The sequence below is a fragment of the Eptatretus burgeri genome, chromosome 15 (assembly GCF_056783735.1).
Source record: "Eptatretus burgeri isolate ZD-2024b chromosome 15, Ebu_testis_v1, whole genome shotgun sequence".
In the NCBI taxonomy this organism is placed as follows: domain Eukaryota; kingdom Metazoa; phylum Chordata; class Myxini; order Myxiniformes; family Myxinidae; genus Eptatretus; species Eptatretus burgeri.
Genome location: NC_140975.1, coordinates 38284080 through 38295363, shown reverse-complemented (window position 1 = coordinate 38295363; position 11284 = coordinate 38284080). Strand labels below are relative to the sequence as shown.

Sequence of the window (11284 nt, the reverse complement as noted above, 5' to 3'; positions counted from 1 at the left end):
CGAGCTAACGGTACAAAACGCACAAGTGAGAATTTCACATTTTAAAAATGCTAATCAGGCATTTTTGACAGCAAAAAAAGTTTTTTTTGTTTTTTTTCAAAACCAACCATTTTCTGTTGTTGACATTACCTAAATTAAATGATTTTTCATGCAAAGAATACTTTTTTTGTTAAAATTTGCAAAATGTATCCATACAACAGTCATTGTAATAGTCTGTAATGTGTCTTTAATTAATTTTGATACCTCACATGTTACTGGAGATACTTTTAGGCTCAAAATAAATTGTTATTATAAATTTTTTCCCTAAAATCGACCTCGTGGTACAATAAATCACATGGCTCTCACACATTACCTGCCAAGCTGAGGACTGCAAGACATGGATTTTTTTTAAAATTGTACACAAAATTTCCTCCGAGAAAATAAAATGACTACAAACATTTTGGCCTCAGACGCATGAAGAACACCTTGCTATCTCTTGGATTATATTTAGGGCGATGCCTCAAAGTGTCGGCCATCCGTTGGATTGGCATTAAGCAAGAGGACCCGTCTTCCAGCACTGGTCGTTAAATGTCCCTCGGTGTCTTTTGTGAAGAGCAGGTGAGTTGTGTCGCCACCACCCTGAACAAATTACAAATTCCTACTCGTATCGCTTTCAGTTGAATGCCGGGCCTATCCAGCTGGTTCATCAAAGACTTGGGCCAAAGGCTTTCCCCGGGCCGATCCCACAAGAATGTGGAATAATTGAGGCCATAACATAAATAATAGTACATGTAAGAAGACCAACATAATGCTCACTCGTAAATCTTCATTTTCGGTATCGATGGTGTGTTGTTCACAATGTCTTGTCAGAAATTATATTGTCTAGCCTTTCAAAGGAGGGTGCAGTTTAATATACTATTGTTGTTGCTGCCGACTTTGCAGACATGGAGACGGTTCGAATAGGAAAGAAAAGAAAGAGGGGATTGCGGTGCCCAAATAATCTTTTTGTCCTCTGGCTCAATGAGTGGGCAAACGATGCCGCTGCCAAGGGCAAGAAGTCTCAGTACGTCTACCAAAAGGTACCTTGGCCATCTGAATGCTGACTTACCTTTGAATGAATATTCATTTATTTATTATTTTTTGTTTAATATGCTGCTGATAGGTTATATAATCTACTTTTAAGGTAATGTGTGAGCTTGCCTTTTGATTGAGAATGATTATCACCAGCTGAGGTCTAAATATAGAGGTTAATGATTGCATTCAATGCAGCTCCAGCTGAGGTCAGATTATAAGGATATGCCAATGCACTTTTAATAGTAAGGACTTTCGGCAAATTCGATTTCAACTGCACCTAATTGGGAGAAGTACATGTCTAACTCAGTGTGTGTATATATATATATATATATATATATATATATATATATATATATATATATATATATATATATATATATATATATATATATATATATATATATATATATATATTTTCTAGCAAACTTGTGAGAATAGAAATAAATAAAGCAAATTTTGAAAACATTCAGATGCCCATAAAATGTTATTATATGAAATACAACTAGAGAGCATCCCAAAATGGAAAGCCAGTCCACGTCCGCTTTGTCCTCAAACTAAATTTGACAAAAACAATAACAGTTGAAAAAGAGATTGCACCGGTACATTTTATTAATTTGTGTTCTCTATATTCTCACAATAAAGGTTTGTTGAAAATTTGATGGCAAAAGCTTAGATGGTTAAAAAGAAGCTATGGCCTGGACATGCGTACTCAAGCTCAATGGTAAATAAATAAAGAAACTCGGAAGAGATTTAAAAAAAACCCCAAAAAATCTGCCATCTCGCACTTGACGTGCTATTGTTATGTCCCATTACAATTATCATTATCACTCTACGGTTACCAAATAAGCCTTGAACACTTTTTATCGTTTTCTCTGCTGAAAAATTAAAAGTTTATAGGGAGGGGCTCTATGTAATCAGCTTTTCCCTGAGCAACCAAATTACCGGAACTCGTCTCCAAGGTGAAAAAAAAAAAAGAAAACTCCTTTGTCTTGCCCTTGATGCGCTGTGGCTGAGCTAATAATGGCTATTTATAGTTGCTCGAATTTTGCCCTCTGACATTTTGACCCAATTATTAATTATTTTTCTCTGCATTCTCATAATAAAGGTTTGGACAGACAGACAGATAGATGCGATTGCAAAACCGTCTCCCACTGCGGGATGGTCTAAAGATATATGGCACAGTTAGCAAATGCTAGAGGTGTGAATAAATACAATAAAGTGTATTGGTAGTCCAGTAGATAATCTTTACTAATAAATATCTGTGTTTGTCAAGGGGTGTGTCTCCTCCATAACTCTATTCATCAAAGAATCTGCCGTCATCTCTCAGATTTTTGTAAAACTTTGGGAACCAATTGCGACCCATGAAAAACGGCAAGAACTCAAATATTTTTGCTAACAGCCTCTTAACTTAACTTAATGGGGAACTTCCGGTTCCGGTTTTGAGCGGCAAGAGGTCTCCTTCGGGGCTCCCTGCTGACATTCTCAAAGTTAAGTTCCGGTTGTTATTTGTCCCGTTTTAACTGTTTAATTTTCTCACCTACATGTTAATGTGTGTTCCTAGTTCGGTTTTGTTTCAAAAATCGTGCTATTTTGTGAGTATTTATGTCGACGTTCTCACCTGGTGTTTGAGGCCTAGTCCTAGGCTTGAAGCCTACCGGTTCCACTTGGTGTTCGATCGTTTTTTTTTTTTTGTTTGTTTGTTTTTTCTCCCCATTACCTTCAATTTCTATCCTCCCCATTACCTTCAATTTTCATCCTCCCACTTTCCAAATATCCCCCATTCTCCCAACTAATCTCTTTCTTATCTCAAAAAAAAAAAAAAAAACCCAACAACAACAACAACAACCTTCTCCCGATTCTGCTACTTCTTCCTCTTAACTTCCTCCTCGTCTTCCTCGATTTCTTTTTTTTTTTTTTACACTTCCATGACCTAATCTGTTGAACTCTCTCATACATTAATATTAACAACAAAAACGATCTTATAATGCTTCATCTTCCTCTCTCACACATGTGGTACTCTTTACTGTTTCACAATGCACTACTCTTCTGCTATTTTAACAGACTGCTCTCATTTCGACCTCTCTCCTTCATTCCTTGCCTAAAAAATCCAACTATTACAGCGCTTCTTCTCTCCATGCTCTGAATTCGCCTTTCATTGCATCCATCAAGAATTGTGTTAAATCGTATCTCTGACCTAAAACTTTTAAAAACCACAGTTTGCTATGGATGCTCGCTTTCCATCAACCATTCTTTTTTCCAACTTCAGTGCCAACTCACCCCCTCACCCTCACTCTCACTCTCAAAGCAACCATCCCACTCTTCTCCCTCCAAGCCTCCCTCTCACCTCTTTCAAAAATTTCCCTCACCTTTCTCCCACCTTTCATCCCCTCACTCTTCCTTCTAAGTTGCCCCCTCTCATCCACCAACCTGCCTCCCTCCACTGCCCTCTCACCTCCATCTCTTCACTCCACCTCCTCAAATCCTCAACTGCCATCTTCCTTGTCTCTTGTCCCCCTCTCTCACAGCACCACAGAGCCTTTTCTCCTCCTCATTCGGCCCCTCCCCTCGCTATTCTGCAATACCCCACACTCCTTCAGCAACCCTCCTTACCTCCCCCCTCGTCCCTCGTCCGACCCTCCCCGCCCCTCCACCTCCTGCACCAAAAGCCTCCTCCCCTACCTCTTCATTAAAAGTGTGGACCTCAAATATCCGGGGCCTTCGTTCAAACCTTTCAGATCTTTCTATGCAGGTTGCCACTGACAAACCAGACATTATCTGCCTAACAGAAACTTTCCTCTCCCATGACGTGTCTGACTCCCCAAGTATCTCTCCCTGGTTACTCCCTCTTACGGTATGACAGACCTGAGCCTCGTCCTGGTGGAGGTCTTGCTCTCTTCATCAAAGACTCTATTCCTCACTCTCCCTGCACTGCTCTCACTCCCCCACACCCCCAGGAATAACTCTGGCTTCGGCTTCCCTCCACTCCCACCTCATGTTTATATGTGTACTGTACCGTCCACCGAACAGTGATGACTCCATCTACACCTCACTCTCCGAAAACGTGGACCATCTTCTATCTTCTCACCCAAACTCTCTCTTCCTCTTATGTGGCGACTTCAATTGTCATCACGCCAGTTGGCTAGGTGTGGGTACCTCTCTCACCTGCCATGGGACATCAGCAAAAGCTTTCTGTGACTCATTGGGACTGACTCAATCGGTCAACTTCCCGACCCGGATCTCAACCAATGGTACTCCATCTCTTCTGGATCTGATTTTGACAAATTTCCCTGACAATATCTGCTGCTCTTCCTTCGCTCCAATTGGTTCTTCTGACCACGTCCTTATTAAAGTGGACATCTCTCTGGCTGTTATCAGAGAACCACCTCACCGCCGTCGAGTCTGGCATTTCACTCAAGCCGACTGGCAGGGTCTCCGAGCAGCCATCAAACTTACAGACTGGTCTCCTATCACTACTTTCTCAAACATCAACTCATCCTGGGAATTCTTTCAAAGAAACTTGCTCTCCCTCATGCACAGATTTATCCCCTCTCGTGTTCAGTTGTCTTACCCTTCCTCCCGCCCTTGGTTTACTGAAGCTTGTGGCGAGGCAGTTGTCCTGAAACAACTTGCCTTTGCCTCATGGAAAGCAAACCCAACTGAGGGCAATCTGCAGTTCTTTCCACAAAGCTCGGAACAAGTGTGTAGCTACCCTCAGGAGAGCCAGAAAACAACATCTTTCTCATCTCAAGTCTGAACTCTCAAACCTCTCTCCCTCCTCAAAATCCTGGTGGCGTTTAATCAAATCTGTTTCTGGTGTATGTTCCCCTCCATCCCCTCCCCTTACCTCAAATGGCCGCACTGCTGATTCCACACGTGATAAAGCTGAATGTCTAAACTCGGTGTTTGCAGCCAAATCTTGTGTCCCAAACCCATCACTATCTCTACCCACTTTACCCAGTCGCACCCAACTGTCCCTGGACTCTGTATCCTTTTTCTCCTGACAAGGTGGAGAGCTTGCTTTCAAACCTCGAGTCAGATTCTGCAACCGGTCCAGACGGCATCAGCCCACGTGTCCTCAAAGCCTGCTCTTCTGCTCTTGCTCACCCTCTCTCTGTTCTATTCACCCTCTCATTTTCCCAAGGTCATCTGCCATGTGCTTGAAATCTGCTAACATCACTGCCCTGCATAAAAAGGTGCAAAAACAGATCCCTGTAACTATAGACCAATCAGCCTTCTCCCAATCATCAGCAAGGTTATGGAATCCATCATCGCTTCAGACATGAAATCCTTCCTCTTCTCCAATGGCTTGATTTCCAATCATCAATTTGGTTTCAGACCAGGTCACTCTACCCTAGATATGCTGCTACTGCTCTCCCATCAATGGATGGAGGTCCTCAATGCCAGACAGGAAATCCGAGCCGTATCCCTGGACATATCACGTGCTTTTGACACAGTCTGGCACCCTGCCCTACTCACCAAACTCTCTGCCCATGGTATTCAAGGCCATCTCCACTCATGGCTCGCAGACTTCCTCTCCTGTCGCAGTCAACGTGTGGCCCTAAATGGAGTTCTTTCATCCCCTCTTCCTGTACAGGCTGGAGTTCCTCAAGGTAGCGTTCTGGGCCCTGTTCTTTTTCTGGTTTTCATCAATGATCTCTCGGACTCTCTGGAAAATCCTCTATTTCTCTTTGCCGATGACTCAACCCTCTGCCGTACCATCTGTCATCCCTCAGACCGGCAAGCAGCAGCTTCTTCGCTCACTGCAGATCTGGATAAAATCACAAACTGGTCCAACACGTGGAACATGTCTTTCAATCCAGACAAATCTCACACTCTCACTATGTCTCTCGAAAGGACCGTTTAAAAACCCCCCATCCACTTTCTCAACAATCCTCTGGAAGAAGTCTTTCTTCTGCTTCTGGGTCTCACTATCTGCCATGACCTTTCCTGGGAAAGTCACATTTCCAACCTTGCCTCAAAATGGTCAGTCGCCGACTGGGAATCCTCCGTCGTGCAAAGTCCTTCCTCGGCCCTCTTGAGCTCCTGACCACTTACAAAGCTTTTGTCCGTAGCCTGATGGAGTACTGCTCTCCCTCTGGGCTGGTGCTCCTGCCTCCCACCTTTCTCGACTTCACGCTGTCGAAACCAGGGCTTTTAAGATCATTGGCATCTCCCGCAATGAAGCTGAGTCTTTGGGCCTCTCACTCAATCACCGCAGGTTGGTCGGTGGTCTTTCTGTCTTCTACCGACTCTCTCCAGCCTTGCCCCCCCTGCTCTCTCTGCGATTTGTCCCAACCACATTTCCACAGGGCGCTCAAGGTCCGCCAACAACCCCCTTCTGGTAAAACTACCAAAATCACGAATCACTGCTCATCTTCACTCTTTCATTCCTCTTTTTTCCCGCCTTTGGAATAAACTTCCTCACTCTATTCTTTCCCATTCTTCCCTTCCGGCTTTCAAAACAGCTGTTCACCACCACCTCTTATCTTCCCCCATCCAAATCCTCGATCTTTTCTACCCCCGATAATCCACCCAAGCCCACTTCCTTCAATTCTCCTGCTTTCCTTCCTGAAAGTCCCTTTAATGTCCATCTTCCCCTCGCCATGTTCCCCGTCCCATCCCCATCCCTCTCCCTTCCACAGTTCACCTGTGTCTGTTCCCCAATGTTTTGTCCCTTCCACTCCCGCCCCTCTTGTCTCATGCCTCCTTGCTGTGAGTTGTGTGTTAGCTCTCATACGAGCCTCGACCAAGGTATACAAAAAAAAAAAAAAAAATAAAAAAACTAAAAAAAAAAACTAGTGAGATACAGACTAACGAACTTTGGACTAATTAGCACGACGTCGCGAATTCAAATGGCCATATCTCTAAAAGTATAACACCTAGAGAGCTGGTTTTGGTGTCATTTTAAAGGTATTTTCATGCCCTATGAATTTGTCTGGGCAACATTTTCCTACCTCCAACCACAAAAAAGTTATCACAAAATATAAACTTCAATCGTGAATCCCCCAAAAAATGTATCCTTCAAATTTCCTCAAATTCATCCCAGAGGTACCTTATGATGTCAAGAAGCTTCCACATAAGTTTTGTGATGGGCACTCCAATAGTTTCTGAGATATGAGCAATAATGTACATGTACGTATGGCATATAGGTTCGAAAATCAGCATTTGTAATGTATGCATTTGTAAAATCAGCATTCGACGGGCACCGCAATGCCCGTCGAAGCACCCTGCCAAACCACACGCTCCGGCCACCCAGCGAACGCATCGATCACCATCAAACACATTCCGTTCATGCGCGGCTTATCGGCATTTGCCTGCCCAGCAGCGCAATGCTTAACCACTCGTTCAATGTCTCTCCCCAACCCCGGCCACCACAACAACCTTGTGAACAACCATAGCTCTGATGCGGAATGAACAGCCGAAGGCGCAGAGACTATGCAGACCACGCTCGAGGCGATCACACGCTGAACGATCGCCTGCACAACACGAGCGCGCGCCGGATCATGAGCCGCTCCCACCATCGAAGGCAGCTCGCCCCAATCCCCTGTTGAAATCGCCTGAACGACACGGGTGAGTACTCTGCTCCAATCCCCCGTTGGAATCGCCTGAACGACACGGGCGAGTACTGTATCATGAGCCGACTCCACCGCGACCTGCTTGGCGGTGACTGGCCCGCCCTGGACCCGGCTCAGTGCAAACACATCAACCTGGTCGGCTGATTCAGACGAAGCTGGACCCTCCGCGCAAGGCAAGCGCGAGAGACCATCGCAGTCAGCATGCCCCCCGTTGCTCCGGAACTGTATATCGTAGTTGTAGGAAGCAAGGAACAGACACCAACTCTGCATTCGCGTGGCCCCTGCCCCCAGCAGGACCTCGCCCGCGAGCTCCAAGGGAGGCACCCCTCCCTCCTTCCTCAAAAGCATTGCCTGCACGTCCTAAAGTTGTACAGGCTCGTAGCAAAACAAACCTTGATGCTTTTGAAAAACCTCCTCCGACTGATCCTCTAATCGGCTCGGCACAGGTCGCCCATGGTGAATGGCTGGCGCTGTCCAGTCTAGCCTGAGGCTAGTCAGCCAGTCTCGGCCCAGGAGCGCCGGCCCCTCCCCTCGTACCACAAACAGAGAGAGCACGGCGCTTTGACCTCGGTAGGTCACAGATACGTCTGTCACGCCAAGTGGCATAATCGCTTCGCTGGTGTACGTGTACAGCGTGAGGGTAGACTTGATAAGGTTGAGGCCGTTGAGTCTACGAGCAGTCTGTTCGCTCATGATCGACACCGCGGCCCCGGTATCAATTTGAAAACCGATCGGAGTCTCGTTCACCTCGATCTCCACTGTCAATGGTCTTGTTACCATCGGACCAATTGAAAACGGGCTCATCATCGGCTGCAGGACCTGCTCCGGGTCGTCTGGGTTGCCTCGTGCAGGTTGCAGGTCGTGCTCCGGGACGTAAAAGCATACGTCATGTACAAAACCTCGCACAGGTTGCAGGTCTCGCCCCGGGTCGGCGGGGTGGCCTCGCACAGGTTGCAGGCCTTGCCCTGGGTCATCGGGGTTGCCCCACACCACGTGGACCTCCGGACCACCTGTGAGGCTCTGGCCGGCAATGGCTTGGATATCTCTCCGCGTCTGTTCGACGGCCGATGCCGCTGCGACTGCTGAATTGAACGTAATGTCCTCGTACTTCAGCCGTAGTATCGCCGAAACCATGTCCGACTCTTGCAATCCAGCAATAAAACGATCTTTGAGCCTGGCCTGCCGTTCACTGGACGTGAATTTGCAGGCGACGGCGAGATGTCTCACCCGCGCGGCGAAACTTGCGATGCGCTCCCCTGGGCTCCTTGCCAGGTGATTGAACTCGTACCGCGCGAGCTGTGATGATTTTCCTGGCAATCCAATTGCTCCGGAAACAACTCAGTCATTGCCGATGAAAACATGCACTCCGCCACGAGCGGTGATCCGATCCCAATCCATCGTCGCCAACTGTAATGTCCGGGGTGAGTGAGGCACGGAGCGAGTGTGAGCGTAGTCGTAACTCTGTTTATTGCGTGCCCGGATGTACATTACTCTGAGTCTCTAGCGGGCGCGTACAGATTTATGCATGCCTAAGCACGTGACTATTATCACAAATACTCCACGCCCCCTCAGCGCCCTATGCCCATACACCACAGAGGTGAAGATGATGAGCCGACCAATGGGCGTTGGGATTAACCGCGATGTCATTACGGTTGAACCAATCAGAGTCTACCTTATTGAGACTGCGTATAAAGCACACGCCTTCACTTCCTTCTTCACTTGCTGCGATTTTTTTTTTTTTTACCCTGAAGAGTGCAGCACCAAAAGCTTCGGTCACTATTATGTCGTGTTTGTTTGTATCCATATTAAAGTTCTGTAGTACCAAACATCTGTTTATATACATATATATTGTTACGGTTGTGGAAATTTACAGAACACCATATAGGTCCTCAGCTCAGTTATTTTGATAAGTCTGTGTTCAGATAGATTTCCCCACCGATGTTTAACGGGCAATTATTTGTGTGCAGGGCTGTGAATTTTCAGTTAGCTGTTTTTCTTTTGCTATCTTTATTTTGGACCAACCGCATTTCAACCGCCTTCACGACAACCGCCTTCATAACAACCACCTCCTTCACAACCGCCTTCACGACAACCGCCTTCATAACAACCACCTCCTTCACAACCGCCTTCACAATAACCACCTTCACAACAACCACCTTCTCCACAACTGCCTTCACAACAACCACCTTCTCCACAACGACATCTCCTCGCCATCTCCTAAACCACATCTCAACAACGAACAACATCGCCTCACCTGCATCTCCACAAACGCCGCCATCTTTGCGCCAGCCACGGCGAGTTCCCCACGAACTGCATCGCCGCCGACAGACGCGGGGGTTCCCTGTTCGGACGGGGGCCGGTGATTTCCACAACGTCCGCGTGGGGCTGATGATCTCTGCCACGTCCGTTCTCTCCGAGCTTTGCATCAAAATCGGATCAAAAGATCGAAAGGGGCGGAGCCAGCGGGGGTCAGAGGTGAGAGATCGGAGATCAAAACCTCGCCTCACGGACCCAATATAAGGGCACGCAGAGATGCCAAGCGAGCAGTTGTGTGGAGTCTCGTTGGGAGCTGGGTCAGCCTGGAGTCTGGAGTCTGCAGTCGGTGAGGAGCTGGAGAGAGCGGAGGAGATGGGAGCCTGGAGTGCAGCCTGCTGTGCCGTGCCGATCTGGGAAGAGGCCGGAGAGGAGTCGCCAACCAGCGGCATAACGGTCCGAGGTGATCGGGCCCCGAGACAGTCCAAACGATGCTGAGGAACGGACGGGCTCTTCAGAGAGCATCAGCTCTGAATGAGCAAAGGCCCTTTCATTCCTCTGAGGCGTTGTCGACTAGGCCCGATCGATCGGGCCGCATGACGAACCCGGGCCGCGCCGTGGTCACACCAGCTGCCGTGTGGACGGGACGCCGAGGAGCACCCAGCGAGTCGCCACGAAGGCGGCAGGTGACCAGCGTGGCCTCTCGGAGCTTTTTCGGTCTTCACAGCTCCGTGAACGATTAAAGGCCCACGAGGCCCAGTTCTTGCCCTTTTCTTTCCGGGGTTTTCTTTGCATGAATGATGTGGCGCCAACTCCGTTAAGTAGAACTGTTAAGTGCATGTGTGTGCATAATAAATAGATGGTTGTAGTTCTTCGTCTTGCTCATGTTTTGTCCCATACGTGCATTGGTTGTATACATGACTGCATGATTGCATACGTGCATTGCTTGTATATGTGCATGTATAAATAAATGTCATTGTTTAAATGTTCACCCGTTCGTTGCGTCCTTTCCCTCATTGAACTGCCATAATTAAGTTCGGAATACTAGCTGGCTTTTTAATAGCCGATAAGAGAATCGGATCCGGCGGGGCTTGGCAATATACACCGCTCGGCAAATCGCAAACAGAGCGAGCTGCTTAGCGGCTCGTTTCCAAGCAGGTCCCCGTCGAGGTGTAAATCCCCGGCATTTCTGTCTGTGCGCATAATTAGGTAAATCGACAATTTGGCGATCGGACCCTGTCGCGCGCGGACAGAATAGCTGGCTGATTTTCGGTGTGATTAAAGATACACCCGTAGCTGGATTTCAGCGTTGTTCTGATATCTGCGACTAGGTTTGCCCATTCGGTGGGCGAGAGCGGCCGCCATTGGTGAGAAGCGGTCGCCCGCACGCCGACGGGCGGGAA

The 11284-nt window shown here is 47.3% G+C and overlaps 1 protein-coding gene across 8 annotated transcripts in view; it reads left to right on the top strand.

The window, feature by feature from the left end:
• Positions 1-11284, top strand: part of MUS81 (MUS81 structure-specific endonuclease subunit) — a 51913-nt gene that overhangs the window by 1951 nt on the left and 38678 nt on the right. For 6 of the 8 annotated variants that reach the window (XM_085857761.1, XM_085857760.1, XM_085857759.1 and 3 more), the window contains exon 2: positions 922-1058. In XM_085857761.1, the coding sequence (XP_085713887.1) occupies positions 922-1058 (137 nt within the window). Of the gene's footprint in view, positions 1-921; positions 1059-7451; positions 9050-11284 lie in introns of all 8 variants that reach the window. The other 2 variants (XM_085857765.1, XM_085857764.1) reach the window with 1 other exon arrangement.